Source organism: Berghia stephanieae, chromosome 1, assembly GCF_034508935.2.
Source record: "Berghia stephanieae isolate SIO BIC M18660-M18661 chromosome 1, UCSD_Bste_1.3, whole genome shotgun sequence".
Lineage (NCBI taxonomy): Eukaryota > Metazoa > Mollusca > Gastropoda > Nudibranchia > Aeolidiidae > Berghia > Berghia stephanieae.
The window spans coordinates 21,102,855-21,125,718 of record NC_088360.1 but is presented as its reverse complement, the minus strand read 5'-3'; the positions used below and the strand labels follow the sequence as shown (position 1 = coordinate 21,125,718).

The window sequence follows — 22,864 nt, the reverse complement described above, 5'->3', positions numbered from 1 at the left end:
TGAGGCAATGGGTAGCAACTCGTATCACTGATCGAGCTTTAATAACAGCTATAACTGGCTGCCTGCAATTTAGTAATGATAATATAATAATATGAATTGATGATGATGATGATGATGATGATGATGATGATGATGATGATGATGATGATGATGATAAAAATAATAATAATAATAATAAGATTTTGAAGAAGAATACTGCTGCTACTGCTACTACTACTGCTACTACTACTACTACTACTACTACTACTACTACTACTACTACTACTACTACTACTACTACTACTACTACTACTACTACTACTACTACTACTACTACTACTATTTTATAATAATAATAATAATAATAATAAGAAGAAGAAGAAGAAGAAGAAGAAGAAGAAGAAGAAGAAGAAGAAGAAGAAGAAGAAAATTGATAAGAATAAGAATAAGAATAATAATAATAATAAGAATAAGAATAAGAATAAGAATAAGAATAAGAATAATATAATAATAATAATAATAATAATAATAATAATAATAATAATAATAATAATAATAATAATAATAATCTATAGAGATTTGATATCGTACGATTAAACACGAACCCCGCTGATAATGGTTTAAGAAAGAGATAATAGAAAGTTTCGTATGTCGATAATGTGTTATTTGAGACCTTCTTCGATCATGGCTTTAACCTAAGTTTTTGGGACACCAGAACTGAAGGAAAATAATCTTAATTTTTTTTTACTGGCCATTAAAACGTTTGACAGCAATAGACATGGAGGTAGGAAGCATATAATCAATGTGTTTGTTTGTTTGTTTGTTTGTTTGTTTGTGGTTGTCTGTGGTGGTGTTGATGTGTTTTCGTATGCGTTTTAATGTGTTTTTCATATGTGAATGTATATGTATGTTTGCGTCTTTCGTATTGATATGTGTGTGTTTGCGTATATGGTATGTGTAAGTGTGTGTGTTTGTGGTGTGTGCATGTGTTTGTTTGTGTATATGGTATTTGTATGTGTGTGCTTGCGAATATGGTATGTGTATGTGTGTGTGCTTGTTGTATGGTTATATGTATGTTTATGTATATGGTATTTGTATGTTTGTGTGTTTGCGTATATGGTATTTGTACGTGTTTGTGGTATGTGTATGTGTGTGTGTTTGTGGTATGTGTATATGTGTGTTTGCGTATATGGTATTTGCATGTGTGTGTTTGTCTATATGATATGAGCACGTGTATTTGATTGCCTAAATGGTATATGTATATGTGTGTGGTTGCGTATATGTTATGTTTAAATGTGTGTTTGTGTACATGGTATTTGTATGTGTATTTGTTTGCGTATATGGTATGTGTATGTGTGTATGCATGCGCATATGGTATGTGCATGTGTGTGTGTTTGCGTATATGGTATGTTTATGTGTGTGGTTGTGTATATAGTATGTGTATGTGTGTATGTTTGCGTATATGGTATGTATATGTGTGTCTGTTTGCGTATATGGTATGTGTATATTTGTGTTAACTGCACATGTGATTGTGTAATTTGTGCACACATCTACAAGTACAAATAAATATTTTATGAATGCGCTCTGAAAACTAGAAAGTTAAAAATCCTGTGGCGGCCAGACAATTTATGATTTTAATCTCAATTTAACTACAATTAATCCCAATTATTGAATTTATGTAGAAGCTTTTTTACGTAAAGCTGTTTTAAGTATCAACTCTTCAAGTGTTTTAATAAAGCAACGCATGATATTTGAGATAACCAAGAATTTGGACTTCATTCTCAAATTTTGATGACATCCTTCATGTTTTCATATTTCTGGACAATAACTTTTCCCTCTTGTTGAGTTGACTTTATGACTAATAATAGCATTTCCCTATTGTTGAGTTGACTCTATGACTAATAATAGCTTTTCCCTCTTGTTGAGTTGACTTTATGACTAATAATAGCATTTCCCTATTGTTGAGTTGACTTTATGACTGACAACTTTTCTACCATAATCGACGTGACTTTATGACTAATGACAACTTTTCCACCATAATTGACGTGACTTTATGACTCATAATAGCTTTTCCCTATTGTTGAGTTGACTCTATAACTAATAATAGCTTTTTCCTATTATTGAGTTGACTCTATGACTAATAATAGAATTTCCCTATTGTTGAGTTGACTTTATGACTAATAATAGCATTTCCCTATTGTTGAGTTGACATTATGACTAATGAGAACTTTTCCACCATAATTGACGTGACATTATGAGTAATGACAACTTTTCCACCATAATTGACGTGACTTTATGACTAATGCCAACTTTTCCACCATAATTGACGTGACTTTATGACTAATGCCAACTTTTCCACCATAATTGACGTGACTTTATGACTAATGCCATCTTTCCCACCATAATTGACGTGACTTTATGACTAATGCCAACTTTTCCACCATAATTGAAGTGACTTTATGACCAATGAAAACTTTTCTACCATAATTGACGTGACTTTATGACTAATGACAACTTTTCCACCATAATTGACGTGCCTTTATGACTAATGACAACGTTTCCACCATAATTGACGTGACTTTATGACTAATGACAACTTTTCCACCATAATTGACGTGGCTTTTAAATGTCTTGGATAATTATTCAGTCGGCTGAATTTCGAATTGACTCATTAACCCTGCTGCTGTGTAAAACGCAATGTCTCATAGACCATTATGGACATCATGAAACAAATTCCGGAGTTCATCGAATTAAATTAAATTAGGTTGTTGGAGAAATTTTATATATAGAAATAAATTAAATGGTATTTTGGCTTATATTCAAAAGTTGTGTAACATTGTTTGGACAATATGTCTATCCCAATTAATATATTGTTTTTTTGTAACCATCCCGTGCAACTTCCTATTCCAGTTGTACAACACTGATATAAAAAAGGCACGCATAGACTATGTGTTCTTGTGGTATGGCACTCGCTTTCGGATCGGAAGGTCATGGGTTCTAGTCTCGCTCGGCGCATGGTTGAGAACTTTGAAAAGACTCTTTACTCATATTCACTCACCTTAATCAGATGTAAAATGAGTACCTGGCCATTAAGAGGGTTGTCTCTGTCCGAAAAAAATGTAATATTGCGTGATGTCCCGTCCTAAATGTTAAATGTTTCTATTGGCCAGGGAACCCTTGGAAAGCGCTTTGAGCACGTTTAGTGGATATTGCTCTATATAAAAAGCTCAAAGCTCAATTTGAAAACATTGGATGTTTTTATTTTTATACGCTTTTGTTACCAGGGATGTGGATTTTAAACCAATAAGGAATTTTTTATTAAATGTGTCAGTTATTGAGAAACAACACACTTGCATCCTTTGTTATTGTTTTTAGACATCCATTGGTGTCCTGATAGCTCAGTTGGTAGAGCTCTCGCTTTGTACATGGACCAAGATCGATCTCGAGTGCAGTCACGATTTTGTGTGACTCCCCCCCCCCCACCATGTCCGCCCAGTAGTGATTGGGTAGTTGAGTCTGTTTGATTTGGGGGGAATGTTCTTTACTATAGCCTAGTGTCCTACCCAAAGGATAGCAAGCTATTGCTATTGTCCGTTTCATACATTAGAGACCGGGATAAACTCCGGCCCCGTGGGTTCAATACCTCTGAAGGACTACTTTTACTTTTAACCATCCATTTTTAGAGAAGTTTTCATTACATTGTATTAACGAGACTATAAACGTTCAAAGCTACACATTGATTTGTGTGTCGGTATGTTATATCCGACTGGTGGGTGTTATGAGTTTTTAAAACTAAATACACAGCGTTAATTTTTATGATCCATATTGCTTTGTGCCCCCCCCCTCCCCTTCCCCCTACCGAACCCTCCTTTATTTTCCCAGGAACAGCAACCTCTATTGAGAACGCAGGAAACGAGTTTTTTGACTTGGAGTCCTCTGTCCAAAGGGTATGGCACTGTGGAGCCGGACACCGACACGGACACCAGGAGTACGGCAGGGACAGAAGACTCAGCACTGACCAGTGAAAGCAGCACTGCTGTTCGGACACCATCCCTGGATATTGTCGGCCTGTCTTATGTGGTCAGTAAACCGCTACGAAAAATTCGTAGAAATGTGTCCTTAATTTCAGTATTTATGAGCATCTTAAGTCATGAAACCTTATTGAGAATGACAGTCGATTCCTGAGTACTGACTATCAAGGGTTTTGCATGTTTTTTAAGCCTGGTGAGGGTTAAATTGTTGACCTATAAAGTTAATTATATCCTGACTAGTATTTTTAACTCCAAAAAACTACGAAGGACGGTCTGGTATACTGCAGAACTATGAAAATAAAAAAACACATATTTAAGAATTTGGCCAGTAAACTCATCCTTCAAATATCAATCGATTTATATATTACTCTCACCTTGGCAAAAACTCTCAAACCCGAGACTTCTTATGGTAGTATAGACATGTTGACCATCGCTGCTAAACGGTGTGATGATGAGATTGCGCTCATGGTAGAAATCAAACCTGTGTGCAAAGAAATAGAAATCCTGGGTTGATTTTTTAAATTTTATTCGAAAAGGTAATAAACAAAATTGAATAAAACAGCTTCAAATAAGAACAAAACACAAATACTGAACGTTTCGGGCTTAAAACCCTTCTTAATCCAACAAGAGGAAACAATGAAAACTTAAATGCATTACTTAATAACCGGATGTATTATTATTATCATTATTATTATTATTATTATTATTATTATTATTATTATTATTATTATTATTATTATTATTATTATTATTATTATATTATTATTATATATTATTATTAATTATTATTATTATTATTATATTATTATTATTATTATTATTATTATTATTATTATTATTATTATTATTATTATTATTATTATTATTATTATTATTATTATTATTATTATTATTATTATTATTTTTTATTATTATTATTATGTTTTATTATTATTATTATTATTATTATTATTATTATATTTATTATTATTATTATTATTATTATTATTATTATTATTATTATTATTATTATTATTATTATTATTATTATTATTATTATTATTATTTGGTTATCCTAGTCTTCCCTTTGAATAGACAATAAAGATAATTTGTATACCCTATGCGGATGAATAGAATGCGTTTTGATATTGATGTGGTGTTTCTCCTTGTCGTAATGTCTGTTTTCATTGTCGTAATGACTGTTCTCATTGTCGTAATGTCTGTTCTCATTGTCGTAATGTCTGTTCTCATTGTCGTAGTGTATGTTCTCATTGTCGTAATGTCTTTTCTCATTGTCGTAATATCTTTTCTCATTGTCGTAATGTCTTTTCTCATTGTCGTAATGTCTGTTCTCATTGTCGTAATGTCTGTTCTCATTGTCGTAATGTCTGTTCTCATTGTCGTAATGACTGTTCTCATTGTCGTAATCTCTGTTCTCATTGTCGTAATGTCTGTTCTCATTGTCGTAATGTATGTTCTCATTGTCGTAATGTCTTTTCTCATTGTCGTAATATCTTTTCTCATTGTCGTAATGTCTGTTCTCATTGTCGTAATGTCTGTTCTCATTGTCGTAATGTCTTCGGTTCTCCTTGTCGTAATGTCTGTTCTCATTGTCGTAATGTCTTCTGTTCTCCTTGTCGTAATGTTTGTTCTCCTTGTCATAATGTCTGTTCTCATTGTCGTAATGTCTGTTCTCATTGTCGTAATGTCTGTTCTCATTGTCGTAATGACTGTTCTCATTGTCGTAATCTCTGTTCTCATTGTCGTAATGTCTGTTCTCATTGTCGTAATGTATGTTCTCATTGTCGTAATGTCTTTTCTCATTGTCGTAATATCTTTTCTCATTGCCGTAATGTCTTTTCTCATTGTCGTAATGTCTGTTCTCATTGTCGTAATGTCTGTTCTCATTGTCGTAATGTCTTCTGTTCTCCTTGTCGTAATGTCTGTTCTCATTGTCGTAATGTCTTCTGTTCTCCTTGTCGTAATGTTTGTTCTCCTTGTCATAATGTCTGTTCTCATTGTCGTAATGTCTGTTCTCACTGTCGTAATGTCTTCTGTTCTCCTTGTCGTAATGTCTTCTGTTCTCCTTGTCGTCATGTCTGTTCTCATTGTCGTAATGTCTTCTGTTCTCATTGTCGTAATGTCTTCTGTTCTCCTTGTCGTAATGTCTGTTCTCATTGTCGTAATGTCTTTTCTCATTGTCGTAATGTCTGTTCTCATTGTCGTAATGTCTTTTCTCATTGTCGTAATGTCTTCTCTCATTGTCGTAATGTCTGTTCTCATTGTCGTAATGTCTGTTCTCATTGTCGTAATGTCTTCTGTTCTCCTTGTCGTAATGTATGTTCTCATTGTCGTAATGTCTGTTCTCATTGTCGTAATGTCTGTTCTCATTGTAGTAATGTATGTTCTCATTGTCGTAATGTCTTTTCTCATTGTCGTAATATCTTTTCTCATTGTCGTAATGTCTTTTCTCATTGTCGTAATGTCTGTTCTCATTGTCGTAATGTCTGTTCTCATTGTCGTAATGTCTTCTGTTCTCCTTGTCGTAATGTCTGTTCTCATTGTCGTAATGTCTTCTGTTCTCCTTGTCGTAATGTTTGTTCTCCTTGTCATAATGTCTGTTCTCATTGTCGTAATGTCTTCTGTTATCCTTGTCGTAATGTCTGTTCTCATTGTCGTAATGTCTTCTGTTCTCCTTGTCGTAATGTTTGTTCTCCTTGTCATAATGTCTGTTCTCATTGTCGTAATGTCTGTTTTCATTGTCGTAATGTCTTCTGTTCTCCTTGTCGTCATGTCTGTTCTCATTGTCGTAATGTCTTCTGTTCTCATTGTCGTAATGTCTTCTGTTCTCCTTGTCGTAATGTCTGTTCTCATTGTCGTAATGTCTTTTCTCATTGTCGTAATGTCTGTTCTCATTGTCGTAATGTCTTTTCTCATTGTCGTAATGTCTGTTCTCATTGTCGTAATGTCTGTTCTCATTGTCGTAATGTCTGTTCTCATTGTCGTAATGTCTTCTGTTCTCCTTGTCGTAATGTCTGTTCTCATTGTCGTAATGTCTGTTCTCATTGTCGTAATGTCTGTTCTCATTGTAGTAATGTATGTTCTAATTGTCGTAATGTCTTTTCTCATTGTCGTAATATCTTTTCTCATTGTCGTAATGTCTTTTCTTATTGTCGTAATGTCTGTTCTCATTGTCGTAATGTCTGTTCTCATTGTCGTAATGTTTTCTGTTCTCCTTGTCGTAATGTCTGTTCTCATTGTCGTAATGTCTTCTGTTCTCCTTGTTGTAATGTTTGTTCTCCTTGTCATAATGTCTGTTCTCATTGTCGTAATGTCTTCTGTTCTCCTTGTCGTAATGTCTGTTCTCATTGTCGTAATGTCTTCTGTTCTCCTTGTCGTAATGTTTGTTCTCCTTGTCATAATGTCTGTTCTCATTGTCGTAATGTCTGTTCTCATTGTCGTAATGTCTTCTGTTCTCCTTGTCGTAATGTCTGTTCTCGTTGCCGTAATGTCTTCTGTTCTCCTTGTCATAATGTTTGTTCTCCTTGTCATAATGTCTGTTCTCATTGTCGTAATGTTTGTTCTCCTTGTCATAATGTCTGTTCTCATTGTCGTAATGTCTGTTCTCATTGTCGTAATGTCTTCTGTTCTCCTTGTCGTAATGTCTGTTCTCATTGTCGTAATGTCTTCTGTTCTCCTTTTCGTAATGTTTGTTCTCCTTGTCGTAATGTCTGTTCTCATTGTCGTAATGTCTTCTGTTCTCATTGTCGTAATGTCTTCTGTTCTCATTGTCGTAATGTCTGTTCTCATTGTCGTAATGTCTTCTGTTCTCATTGTCGTAATGTCTTCTGTTGTCCTTGTCGTAATGTCTGTTCTCATTGTCGTAATGTCTTCTGTTCTCCTTGTCGTAATGTCTTCTGTTCTCCCTGTCGTAATGTCTGTTCTCATTGTCGTAATGTCTTCTGTTCTCCTTGTCGTAATGTCTTCTGTTCTTCTTGTCGTAATGTTTGTTCTCCTTGTCGTAATGTCTGTTCTCCTTGTCGTAATGTCTTCTGTTCTCCTTGTCGTAATGTCTGTTCTCATTGTCGTAATGTCTTCTGTTCTCCTTGTCGTAATGACTGTTCTTCTAATTCAAGGTGAATGAGCGTCCGGGCCACTGGTGGAATGGATCGTGCTTGAGACCACTGAGGAAAAAGATTGTTTTGCATAATCTATGCATGTCATTTAAAAGTGGAGAACTTACAGCCTTGGTTGGGAGCTCAGGTAGGTTGTCCTTGTTGTACAGTTTGGTGGTCTACTGCTTTGACAACTCTCTTCACACCTGTATGCCCTGGGGTCGTCTCACGCTCCAGGAGGTTTAAAGTTCAAGACTTGACAAATTGCTCTATTCTCAAATTCATAGGTGTTTAATTAGAGTCCGGGCGTTAACAACATTGTCTCTATGGAAAATAATTATATTATCGCCTTATAGGCGTTATGTTTCGTGCGGCGATGTGGCCTTGTGGTGCGACGCTCGCTTTTAGATTGGGAGGTCCTGAGTTCGAGTCTCAGTCGGAAAAAAAGTGTAATGTCGCCTAACAGGCGTCATGTCTCGTTCTATATGTTACGTGTTGCTGCTTGTCAGGGACACTTTGTAAAGCGCAATGAGCACGTTAGTGGATATTGCGCTTTATAAAAGCTCAGGTTTTTGTATTTTAAATAATAATCGCAACTCTTAACCTGGTTGTCGAATATGAAAAAAAACACGTATTCAAAATGGTGGACAGAAAACTCGTCCTTCAATTATCGATCGATAAAAATGTTCCTCATCTTGGCAGCATTACCAGACCTGGGACTTTTCACGTCCCAGGTTTGAGAGTTTTTAAATTGATGAGGGTCATTTTAATAGCTCGATAGTTGAAGGACGGGTTTTCTGGCCACATTTTTCAACCCATGTTTTGTTAGAGCAGGATAGCAGGGGTCCGTTGTACAGAGACTTGGAGGCCGTTTGGAATCAATACGGTTCAGGGTTTTTTAAAGTGCTCAATTGATTTACATCTATTTTTATGTGGTTTTGTGGTCAAGAAATAACAATCGCCTCCATCTTTGTCGGTCCATGGGTCGAGGCCCAGTGACAGCGTCACGTGACCATAAGATGGCATGGCGGGAAACATTATTTTAAAAAAATCTTAGTCTTTTGTAGGCATGAGGGAGACATGCGACCGTCCGCGTTACACTGGAGTGCTTCAGTCACTGGCCACCTCGGTCTCTTTCTGAAATGTCAAGGCTTACGTTTGTGTTCAAGCACCAAATGGCACTGGATTTGAAGAGGTGCGAATCACAACACACAATAATATATTGATAATAATAATAATATAATAAATAATAATAATATAATAATAATAATAATAATAATAATAATAATAATAATAATAATATAATAATAATAATAATAGACTCATATAGAGCGCACGGTATCCTCAACAATGAGGTTCTTGGTGCTTTAAAGTACATCAACACAAAACAATATTTAAAGTACACGACATCAACAAAGAAATCTATTCAAAGATTTCTTGAAAATAGACAATTATTTGGATTCTGGGATGCTCTGTGGAGAAAAGGACTTTGTTGCCGGCCGCCTTTGTACGAATGCATAACCATTTAGTTAATAGTCTAGTCTGCCTGGTTACGATTTTTAGAGAAATGAACAGTTTCCTTTCATCAAAGTGGCCCAAAGATTTCTGGTTCACACAATGGTTGGCACATCTTGATCTAGAAAATGCATCTGAAAGAGGATTGTCTTGATAGAGCAGTAAAATTAGGTGCCCCAAACGTAAACAATAACAAGTTGCTAGTGATTTTCGTTAGGGACGGAATAATTTACGCACAATATAGGTCTCCCAATTTTGTAGTTTGAGTTGTAGGCAATACACTTTCAGTATTCAAAATATGTTTACATAAAATCTAACAGTTGCAGAAATAATAATATAAGACTAAATTATTCTGAAAATCAGGCTCCGAATAATTCTCGTTTTGTTCCCACCAGCGCAATAATTTGCTCTGGTCTAAAAATAGATAGACTGTAACTTTTGATAAATTTTACCTTTTGCTCCATAAAATATCCATATCTAGACATTATTTGATACATGATCAAGTATTTATGAATATGTGTTTCTTTTGCCACCTAACAGCCAAATTTTAAAGGTTATTTTTTTCTATAATTTACATTGGAACTTGAGCTGTCAAGACAGGAACATGTAGTTTGCCATGTGCTTCTAGACCTTTGTTTACGTTTGGGGCACCTAATTATACTGCTCTATAAGAAGAAGATTAATTATCATATAAGTATCGCTATCGTCGATTCCATGAAATAGTCGAATACGTGGATATTCTAAAGTGATCGTACGTGAGTCGATAGAAGCTCGGTGTGTGTAAAGTAATTCGTTTTCTTTAATCAAAGCCACAATTGAATAACATGGGTCCCAAACACACTCATTCACAGACATGCATGTCTTGTGACTACTTTCTCCTCGATGGCTTGAGCGCCATGTGATAAGTCACTGTTTCTTTTTTTTTTTTACGAAATTTTGTTTGACACTTTGTGTGGATATATGGTCTTGTGGTATGAAACTCGCTTTCGGTTCGGAAGATCTTGGTTTCGCGCCTCGCTCGGCGCATTGTTGAGTCCTTAAAAAAGGCTCTTTACTCACATTCTCTCACCGTACTCAGATGTAGAATGAGTACATTGCAGTTAACAGCATAGTCTCTGTTCAAAACAGAAAGTAATCACGCCCAGCAAGCGTCATGTCCCGTCTTACATGTTAATTGTTGCTATTGGCCTGGGACCCCTTGTAAAGCACTTTGAGCAAGTTTAGTGGATATTGCCCTATACAAAAGCTCATTTTTTAAAAAAAGATTCTTTATATTATAAATACATTGTTAAGATATTTGTTTTGGAAATGTTTTTATTAAGTTCAAGCAGAATATAAACTTTCCATACGTAAATATTATGTTATACCATGATTGTGCACAGAGACAATTTAGTGTGTAAATTAGGTGAGAGGTTAAATGTACACATATTGTGTGACAGGTGCTTTCATCGAAATTTCTTATCATTATTTTTGTTACAGGATCTGGCAAGACATCTCTCCTAGACGTCATATCCGGTCGGGCCACTGGTGAGGCGACGGGCGTTGTCTCTTACAAACATGAACAATGTACTCGCAGCATGATGCAACACACGGCCAGTTATGTACTGCAGGTGAGACAACGTGTTCCGTTACAACATTATTGTGGTCAACACACGGTCAGTTATGTACTACAGGTGAGACAACGTGTTCCGTTAAAACATTATTGTGGTCAACACACGGCCAGTTATGTACTACAGGTGAGACAACGTGTTTCGTTACAACATTATTGTGGTCAACACACGGTCAGTTATGTACTGCGGGTGAGACTATTCACCGTTAAAATATTATTGTGGTCAACACAATGTCAGTTATGTACTACAGGTGAGGCTACTTGCCCGGTGAAAACAATAAAATTACGTGCTCGGTTGGGTCTAAATGGTATGTTACCTGGATCACGTGATACAGAACATCTGTGCCTCAACTCGTAGGAGTACATGTAGCCCATTCCGTGACCAATCGCCCCATAATAGTGATATGTCGGAGTTAGTCCATCAGAGTGATAAGACACAGGAAGGCGGAGTTTATCCCGGTTTATATGGCGTAATACACATTGATTCATGCCTATATTCTCCTTTGATACTGCATTAGATTATCAAATTCATTGCTTTTTGATTGATCACATATATGTATGTATATATATATATATATATATATATATATATAATATGGATACATATATATGTTTATATATATATATATATATATATATATATATATATATATATATATATATATATATATATATATATATATATATCATTGCCTTTTTCACCATGGGTCAGGGTATAGGCCACAGACAAACAGTTTCCATCCTCCTCTATCCTGAGCTAACTTTTTTTTTTATCTCATTCCATGTCTTACCACTTCTCTGTATATCAGCTTCTTTAATTCTTCCTTTCGGCTTTGTCTGTTGTCCTTCATAAAATCTGTCATTCTAGAAACTCTTCGGTCGCCCAAGCTAAAAAACGTATTTGGTTTGTTTGTGCCGTCTGCGTTTCTGTAACGGTTTGAGTTATATAATATAATATATATTTGGGATTCCTTTATTTCTGTAATTTTTGTAATTAAATAGAATTGATACCGTTGCGTCAGCTTCATGAAGATAAAGGCGAAGAACAGTCCACGGTGTAGGTGGTTTTGCTGCCTTCCCGTCATGGCAATAGGCATAACTGACAGTATGTGAGAAGCTATTCTAGTTACAATATGTTCATGGATACAAAATTATAATCTTATCTTGTCTTATCTTATTAAAGGCTGAGCATAGGAATTATTCTTTAATTCATTAATTTTCTTATCGTTTTTGCTGCATAGGAAGTTTTGCCATTCGCTTCATGGAAAAAAAAAACAAACACACAAAAAAAAAATTAAAAATTGAGCTTTGATATAGCGCAACTTCACTAAACGTGCTCAAAAGCGCTTTACAATGGGGTCCCTAGCCAACAGCAACACTTACTATGTAGGATGAGACATGGTGCCTGCTAGGCGATATTATAAATTTTGCCGGAAAGAAAACCCGCTGTTAACGGCCCGCTACTTATTTTACCCCAGATTACGGTGATTGATTGTGAGTAAAGAACTTTCCCGAAAGACTCAATTATGGGTGCTCGGGACTCGAAGCCAGGACCTTCCGATCCAAAGGCTAGTATCAAACCACAACACCAAACAGCCGCACAAATCACGTAGCGAGTCACCATATTTTTACTCAGGTAAATAAGACGTTAGCTGAATTGTATAAACTATATGCAGACCAAATTGTCTTATTGATGTTGGGTTCCAGGCAGACCGGTTGTTGCCGTCCTTGACCGTCAGAGAAATGCTCACTTTCATGGCCAATCTAAAACTGCCAGGAAAATATACAGATGGACAAAGACAGGGGAAAGTAAGTTTACTAATATGTTATATTTCTTTTTAAGGCGTAGGGAGAGTTAAATTGAAGATGCTTAGGCGATACAATGTGATTTTTCCTATTTATCATGATATTCATTAAACGTGTCAAAGCTATTCATAAGGGTTCCAAGCATAAAGCAACACTTGTCATGTAGGACCAGTCATGGCATCTACCACCGTTATTTCATATATGTTTCGACATAGAAAACACTGTTATCGACCATGGAACCATTTTATACATGAGTGGGGAGAGAGAATGTGATTAAAGATACTTTATTAAAGAAAACTTTGCACCACCTAAAGCGGGAATTGAACCAGTGATCCACAGGTCTGAAGACGCATGTTCTATCGCAAAGGCCACAAACCCTGACCTTGAAGCTGATTTAAAAACAAAACAAACAAGCTATGACGTCAAACCATGTCACGATTATACAGGAACTCCAAAGTTTTATGAATGGCCAAACCCTAGAAAGACACGTCGTTAAAAATTTGGCCCAAAAGTCGTCCTTAATATATTGATGGATTTAAATGACCCTCATCCTGGTAAAGAATTATTATTATTATTATTATTATTATTATTATTATTATTATTATTATTATTATTATTATTATTATTATTATTATTATTATTATTATTATCATTACTAAAGAATCTCTCAAATCAGGGACTTCGCGAAGTGTAACTCTGGACCCAGGTATGAGACCCAGGTATGAGACCCAGGTTTGAGACCCAGGTTTGAGACCCAGGTTTGAGACCCAGGTATGAGACCCAGTTTTGAGACCCAGGTTTGAGACCCAGGTTTGAGACCCAGGTATGAGAGGGCTTTTTTGCCAAGATGAGTCTTATCTAAATCGATCGTTTATTGAAGGAGGAGTTTGCTGGCCAAATATTTTAATGGAGATCTTTCAAGACTACGGGAGTTCAGTTGTAAACCAAAGTCAAAAGACTTTCATTGAGTTCTTATGCTTTAGTTGGCTAAAATGTACAGACTTTCATCAAATAACAACAATTAGACATGGAAAGCCAAGTCCTAAAATTACTTAAGTCACAGGACGCTCGTTTTGTAGTATTAGGACACGGCACTTGGATTTTGCTTATCATGAACAAAATTGCTGTGTGAACAGAGCTGACGTACTCTGGAAAATCAGATATTAAAAAATTTGGCCAGAAAACTCGTCCTTCAAATATCGATCGATTTAAATGACTCTCATCATGGCAATAACTCTCAAACCCGGGACTTCGGCGAAGTCCCGGGTTTGAGAGTTTTAACCATAATGAGAGTCATTTAAATCGATCCACATTTAAAGGATGAGTTTTCTGGCCAAATTTTTAAATTCTGAGTTCTTCAATTTCGACTTTGTCGATCGATATTTTCATTGGATGAATGAAGGTTATTTCGAGTCTTGTTTCTCCGGACGTAACACCGTTGTAAAGCGATGAGTCACGTGCAATTGTTTCATTCAGCTTTTCGTTCTTTTCTTCTTGACTTTATGTTTCATATTGCGACAGATTGCTGTTTCATATTGCAACAGATTGCTGTTTCATATTCCAACAGATTGCTGTTTCATATTGCAACAGATTGCTGTTTCATATTTCAACAGATTGCTGTTTCATATTGCAACAGATTGCTGTTTCATATTGCAACAGATTAATAGTATGTCTAATTAGTGACGTCATCGCCAAAGTATTAACCCTTCTATGTTAAGACGGAGACTCTCCTAAATGATAAAACATCAACTTATTTGTCTGAATAAAACTGTAGGCCTCGAGGTTATAAACAATAAAGTTGTAACAATGAAAACGTGATGAGTCTGGAGGTCTGAGGTTCGATGCCCAACCAAAGCAGGCCGGTTTTTATGGGATTGTTGTTTTATTTCTTCCTTCTATTTTCGCTCTGCTTTGTCTGGCACTGTCTCACTCAGACTTGTTCATATCTTTGTCTTCCACGATCTCCTTATTCCACCTCCTCGTGTCATTATTGTACATATTGTTCATATCTTTGTCTTCCACGATCTCCTTACCTCACCTCCTCGTGTCATTATTGTACAACCCATTGGTATTCTGCATCCCAAATCATGATCGCCAATTTCAGGATATTTGGCCCGGCCGTGCTATAAAAATAAGAGATTACTTGGTTTTGTCCTGGTCCTGGTCCGATGCCCAGGATGAGAGGGAACCAGTCAAATGTATAGTTGTAAGATGACATATTTTCCCTTGTAAATCTTCTCTCTGTTATGCACTGTATTATGTTATATTTATACTATATATGATTTGTAAAACAATTGAGTGCATTCCTCTTAGTGGGGACATGTTCTTGTATCAGGGTGATACTTTAGTGATCTCAAACTTAATACTTTGATGGCGTGCTCTTGGAATCTACATCTGTTTCTTATTTGAACCACTTCCCCTTTGTCTTACCTTTTCTTGGGTGCTTTAATTGTAATTCTAGAACTTTGTACTATCCCATTTTCGTCCTTTTTACTGGCGCTGATATGACCTTAATGTGTTGTAAGCGCCTACAACCCTTAAAAACAACCAATCAAAGAAGAGACGTATGGTAGTGAGATTCATGAAAAACTAATGGGATTTCAGGTGGACTCCGTGCTGTTGGATATGGGACTGAACCACGTGGCCGATACAAGAATTGGCGGGGCTGTCATAAGGGGCGTGTCGGGTGGAGAGAAAAGACGAATCACCATCGGAATCCATCTCCTCAAAGATCCAGGTTCGTATCCGACACCATTTTGGTTAGAGATGGCGGTGTGAGTATGTAGACAAATAAATAAATAAATAAATAAATAATTAATTATTTAATTAATTTCCCTTTATTCAGTCAATAAGAGACATTTTTCTTTGGGTCTAGGGAAGACTGGAATAACCCTGACATCAGCCGCAGTGTAGCACCGCAAAATAAGCTAGGGCGAGGTGACTTGCTCAAGACCACACAACACAGCGGGTATTCGAGCTCGGTACCTTTCGGTTATAAAGTAAAGAGCGTACCGCTGAGCCACACGGCTCCCCAAGACCATGCACATCCACACACAAGTCCTGTATAATCACTTCATCGACGTTGATGTCAGTGTGAAGTAGGAACATTACGTAATTACCTACTATCTAGAAATTCCCATTCATGACGTCTAAGAATAACCGACATATATGTTGTATAAACGTCCCATTATAAACGTCTAAGAATAACCGACATATATGTTGTATAAACGTCCCATTATAAACGTCTAAGAATGACCGACCTATATGTTGTATAAACGTCCCATTATAAACGTCTAAGAATAACCGACATATATGTTGTATAAACGTCCCATTATAAACGTCTAAGAATAACCGACATATATGTTGTATAAATGTCCCATTATAAACGTCTAAGAATAACCTACCTATATGTCGTATACATGTCCCCTTCATGACGTTTAAGAATAGCATACCTATATGTCGTATAAACGTCCAATTCATGACGTCCAAAACGTCATATACTTGACATTTAATACGTCACCGCTTGACGTCTCAAACGTCAAATACCTGGTGTGGCATGCTTTCAGCATAATTATAATCAACTCACGTTGTCAATGATTTCATTCTTATAAATGTAGGCGACAGTTTTAAAATTGGTATACTATTTTTCCTTTTTAATACAAATCGAGATCGTATGGAAATGAACAGATACCAAAAGAGCTACACCATCACTATTGAGCATTTAAAAAATTGAGCTTTTATATAGGGCAATATCCACTAAGCGTGCTCAAAGCGCTTTACACGGGGTCCCTGGCCAAGAGCAACATTTAATATGTAGAACGGGACATGACGCCTGTTAGGCGATGTTATTTTTTTTCGGACAGAGACAACGCTGTTAACGGCCAGGTACGGTGAGAGAATGTGAGTAAAGAGCCTTTTTCACGGACTCATCTATGCGCTGGGAGAGGCTCGAACACAGGCCCTTCCGATCCGAAAGCTAGTGTCAAACCACTAGACCACATAACCGCACAAATTATTGATGTCAGCATTGACATTATCTCAACACAAAAGAAGCTAATCTGTAAAAAAAGAATCATTCAACCAATGCTTAAAAGAAAAGTTACACAAAGTTAGGAACCAAAAATCTACACTAAGCAGAGAGAGAGAAAAAAAATCTACTGTCAACTAACCAATACCCACCTCAATAACTCCGAACAACTATAATTCCCCCCCCCCCCCCACCCCGAGCCGCCATCTTTGCACAGCATCCATTTACACACTTGCACATATTCGTACAAACACACACACACACACACACACACACAAATTAGCACTATAATAAACATGGGGAAAACATCAAAATGTATCCATAGAAACGACTTTTCCCATTTCATTCCGGCCTGACGACCCCAAACGGAGAAACACCATTGTCGAAAAATAGATGTAAGAAGCGTAAGATCATATATACATATATATAAGATTATAAAAACAAAAACCATAAAAAATAGTGCTCAACATTTTGATATAATAGGCTATTTATAAAACATTTCAAGTATAATTATTATCAACTTCTACAATATTCTTTCAAGCATTCGCTCTCATCAAGATGTCCTGATGAGAGCGAATGCTCGAAACAAAGTTTTAGAAGTTGATCAGTATCATACTTGAAATTTATATATATAAACATACACACACACAAACACACACACACACACACACACACACACACACACACACACACATATATATATACTTGACGCTCTATCGTGGAGTTTATTTTGCTGGACAATATTATGTATTGAATGTACTTGTTGCTAATTTTAATTCCGTTTGGTGAATGTGATGTTTTGGGGAGTGGGTGTGACGTTTCGGGGGAGGGGGGGGGGGGGGTGACGTTTCGGGGGAGGGGGGGTTGGTGGGACGTTTCGGGGGAGGGAAGGGGGGTTGGTGTGACGTTTCGGGGGAGGGGGTGGGTGTGACGTTTAGGGGGAGGGGGGTGGGTGGGTGTGACGTTCCGGGAAGAAGTTCTGAAAATGGCAGGGAAGGAGAGAGATAAACGTAAATTGTGTGTTTTATTTATAGAATGTAATCAGAGCAAGTCATCGGACACAGCAATGAGTGTCCAAAACCACAGGAACTGTCTTTCAAAAGCCAATCACATGAAAACATCGAAGGAAGATTCTGGGAATGCCATGAAGGCCGTTCCTAAAACTGGGAAGTATTGATGCTTCTTCCAAAAGACTGAAAGTTTGAACCTGACGCACAGGAACTAGTATCTATCTTGTATGCGGCTATGTGGTCTAGTGGTATGACACTAGCTTTCAGATCGGAAGGTTCTGGGTTCGAGCCTCGGTCGGCGCATAGTTGAGTCGTTGGAGAAGGCTCTTTCGTCACATTCTCTCACCGTACTCAGGTGTAAAATGAGTACCTGGCCGTTAACAGCGTTGTCTCTGTTCGAAAAAAGTGTAATATCGCCCAACAGGCGTCATGTACCGTCCTACATGTTAAATATTCCTGTTGGTCAGGGACACCTTGTATAGCTCTTTGGGCACGTGTTGTGGATATTGCGCTATATAAAAGCTCAATTTTTTTTAAATTTGGAAATTGGCTTGGTGAACGATATATTGTCGAGGTTCAATTAGTTCGTTTTTATATGCTTAGTCCTGAAAACTGTTGAATGCAGGGATAGATGGTATTCGTTGTTAATTAAAAATCATCAACTTTGAAATCTTCCACTGGGCCATTCAGTAATAGTTCACTTTGATGCCACCGACAGGTAGAAATTCATCTATCCAAATATACAAGGTCCTCTATCGGTAACACAATATATTTTCAGATACACATGTATGAACACGGTCCTAAAAACTTGAGCTTTTATATAGCGCAATATTCACTTAAAGCGCTTTACAAGGGGTCCCTGGTCAACAGCAACATTTAACATGTAGGACGAGACATGACGCCTGTTAGGCGATATTACAATTTTTCGGACAGAGACAACGCTGTTAACGGCCAGGTCCTCATTTTACACCTGAGTACGGTGAGAGAATGTGAGAAAAGAGTCTTTTCCAAAGACTCAACTATGCGTCGAGCGAGGCTCGAACCTAGGACCTTCCGATCCGAAAGCGAGTGTCATACCACTAGACCACATAGCCGCACAAACGCGAATACAATTATAATTGAAGGTTGGTCTTCCAAATCATATTAAGTCGATATTTCTCCTTTTTGAGATTTATCATCCACGATATAAATTGAAATATACATTTTATAGTTCCCATCAATTGACACATGGATTCCTCTAGATGTATATGTATTTGAAGTTTAAATGTGATAAAATACAGCTCCAAATGAGAAATTAAGGGAAACAATCCTCAAGAATTCAAAATGGAGAAAAGCGGAGTTAAGAAGTTTTGTAAAACCAGAGTTATAAACCGTCCATACTATCTGGTAGGAATAGTGAATGAATCATGTCTTCAAGGTCACAGTGGATCCAAGGTGTTTCTCTTACAAATTGCAAGCGAATTCATTAATATTTGATAATATATTACTGTGTTCGACAGAAATTTTGTTACTGGATGAACCGACCTCCGGTCTTGATGCTTTTACAGCTAGAAACTTGGTCAGCAGTATGGCTGAATTGGCTCATAAGGGAAAATTGGTGATCATGTCCATTCACCAGCCAAGGTTGGATTTTTATTGAAACGATTGGATAAGAATGTCTATCTATCCATCTATCTATGTATCCATCTGGCTATCCATCTCTCTATCCATCTATCCATCTATCCATCTATGTATCCATTATCTATCTATATATCTATCTATCTATCTATCTATCTATCTATCTATCTATCTATCTATCTATCTATCTATCTATCTATCTATCTATCTATCTACCTATATATATATATATATATATATATATATATATATATATATGTATCCATCTATCTATCTATATATCTATCCATCTATCTATCTATCTATCTATCTATCTATCTATCTATCTATCTATCTATCCATCTGTCTATCCATCTCTGTATCCATCTATCCATCTATGTACACACCTATCTATCTATCTATATTTCTATCCATCTATCTATCTATCTATCTATCTATCTATCTATCTATCTATATATATATATATATATATATATATATATATATGCACGCATATAACTTTCTGTCTATCCATCTATGCGTCCATCTATATGTATCCATCCCATCAATCTATCTATCCATTTAAGTATCAATCTATCTATCTATCTACCTATTAACCATCTATCTATTTATTTATCTATGCATCTATCTTTCTATCAGTCTGTCTATATATATATATATATATATATATATATATATATATATATATATATATATATATATCCATCTGTCTATCTATCTATTTATCTATCTATCTATCTGTCTATTTATCTATCTATCTATCTATCTAATTCTCTATCTATCTATGTATCTGTTTATATTTCTATATATCTACTATCAATCTAAATATATATCTATCTACGCTACCTATTTAGCTATCTATCTGTCTATTTACCTGTCTTTCAATCTGCCTATCTATCAATCTACTATCAATCTATCTGTCTATTCTGTATCCATCTATCCATTTCTCTCTATATATCTATCTGTCAATCAATTTCTCTCTATCTCTCTTTCGCTCTTCATCTCCTTCTCTCTCTCTCTCTCTCTCTCTCTCTCTCTCTCTCTATATATATATATATATATATATATATATATATATTCTTTCTTTCTTTTTCATCGTCTGTTAATCCATTCACCTATCTGTCCATAAACTGATCAATATATAGTTCTGTTAGCTTTCCATTCATCTGTCCAACTATCTAATTATTTGTATGTATAATAATATATATATATATACATATATATATATATATATATATATATATATATAATTATTTTTACCACTATTATTATTGCTTATCTCAGGTTCACATTCGTCGAGAAATGTCACATGAAAGACAATGATAGAGATAGATCGTCTCTACAACTTTAAATAAAGTTGCTTATATGTTGCTCATGTCTTTAGAATCTCACAGCTGCATTATAAGACAGTACCTATGTTGAAAATTGAAATTAAATATTTTTCTAACTATTATTTATGGTATTCAGATCAGACATTTTCAAGCTTCTGGATAAACTAGCAATGCTGACCATTGGTCAAGCTGCCTTTTTTGGCAGTCCACGTGAACTTGTGCCATATTTTACTAGAATTGGATTTCCTTGCCCGAAGAATGAAAATCCAATTGACATTTATGGTAAGTTTTCCTTCGTAGAATTGGTTAAGGACAATTGTATCAATAAAAGATAAAGTGGCGACATGACAGAGGGATATAGTCTTGGCTTCATAATCAGAATTAAGCAAGTTCAAATCCCAATGTGGTGTTTGTGCCGTTACAATGTTGCTTATTAGTCCTCTCCTGTAATTGATATACCAAAGACAAATCTTCGCATTTGTGATAAATTGAGACAATTTGATTCCATATAATTGTTTGATTTTTTGTCATTACAATTTTTAAATGATGTAATGGGATATTCGATGCTTCAAAGGGATCAGAGTGAGATAAATGTCATAAGAAAGTCAAACAAAGTGAAATCTTAAATAGAGAGGCTTTAGGAGAGCGTTGATCTCTTTTGTCTCCTGTAACAAAGATAACGTAACCTGAAATACGTGTCGTTATCTGAGACAATTTAGCATTAGCAAAATATTTCTGCAGCTCTGACTAAAAAAAATAAATTAAAAAGCGGTTGCGGATATAATGAGATTGGAGAGGTAGTTTTGCCATTAAAGATGGTTGTGGTTGGTGATACAGCATATTTGATAGTGACTATAGCCATGGAATGGTGATGATTATCACGATGTTGATTGGATGGGTTATGTATTGAGCTTTATATAGCGCAATATCCACTAAATGTGCTCAAAGCGCTTTACAAGGGGTCCCTGGTCAACAGTAACATTTAACAAGTAGGACGGGACATGACGCCTGTTAGGCGATATTACAATTTTTCGGACAAAGACAACGCTGTTAACGACCAGGTAATAATTTAACACCTGAGTACGGTGAGAGAATGTGAGTAAAGAGCCTTTTCCAAGGACTCAACTATGCGCCGAGCGCAAGGCTCGAACCCAGGACCTTCCGATCCGAAAGCGAGTGTCATACCACAAGAACACATAGCCGCATGTACATTCAATACTTTCAACAGAGGTGACTTTGCCTGTTGAGGTCACTTCGGTTTCGGAGCAATTTGGGGCAATTTGGAGCAGTATAGAGAAATGTGGGAAAATTTGGGACAAATTGGAACAAGTTGGAGCAATTTGGAATAATGTGTGGCACTATTAGACAATTTAGAGCAATATAGAGCAATTTAGAGCAATATAAAGGAATTTGGGACAAATTGGAACAAGTTGGAGCAATTGATAGTGTGGCACTATAGACAATTAGAGCATAAAGGAATTTGGGGCAATTTGGAGCAATTGGGGATTCCTAGACTTGTTGCGACCATTTCCATTTTAGAAGACTTGTTTTGTTTCTATTTAAAAAAAAAAATGAATTTGACAAGACGTACATTTTACTTTGTTCAAATCAATCAATTTAACTTGACGGGATTAGACAGAACATACTCTGGTACTATGTTAATTTTTTTTTATTGTAAGAAGCTTTGATGCAATTGTATAGAAATCGTTATTCTAAATGTACATTATTATTATTATTATTTATTATTATTATTATTATTATTATTATTATTATTATTATTATTATTATTATTATTATTATTATTATTATTATTATTATTATTATTATTATTATTATTATTATTAT

At 35.8% G+C, this 22,864-nt stretch overlaps 1 protein-coding gene across 2 annotated transcripts in view; it reads left to right on the top strand.

Annotated features, from left to right (window-relative positions):
• Positions 1–607: 607 nt before the first annotated feature.
• LOC144970240 (ATP-binding cassette sub-family G member 5-like) overlaps positions 608–22,864 on the top strand; it is a 29,345-nt gene continuing 7,088 nt past the window's right edge. Inside the window, exons 1-8 of one of the 2 annotated variants that reach the window (XR_013644924.1) lie at positions 608–763; positions 3,862–4,059; positions 8,126–8,252; positions 11,099–11,229; positions 12,936–13,037; positions 15,639–15,771; positions 19,571–19,694; positions 21,156–21,301. Coding sequence is in view for 1 of the 2 variants with exons in the window: in XM_078909681.1 (XP_078765807.1) it covers positions 758–763; positions 3,862–4,059; positions 8,126–8,252; positions 11,099–11,229; positions 12,936–13,037; positions 15,639–15,771; positions 19,571–19,694; positions 21,156–21,301 (967 nt within the window). In the remaining variant the exon portion in view is untranslated. The remainder of the gene's footprint in view (positions 764–3,861; positions 4,060–8,125; positions 8,253–11,098; positions 11,230–12,935; positions 13,038–15,638; positions 15,772–19,570; positions 19,695–21,155; positions 21,302–22,864) is intronic. The other variant, XM_078909681.1, reaches the window with a different exon arrangement.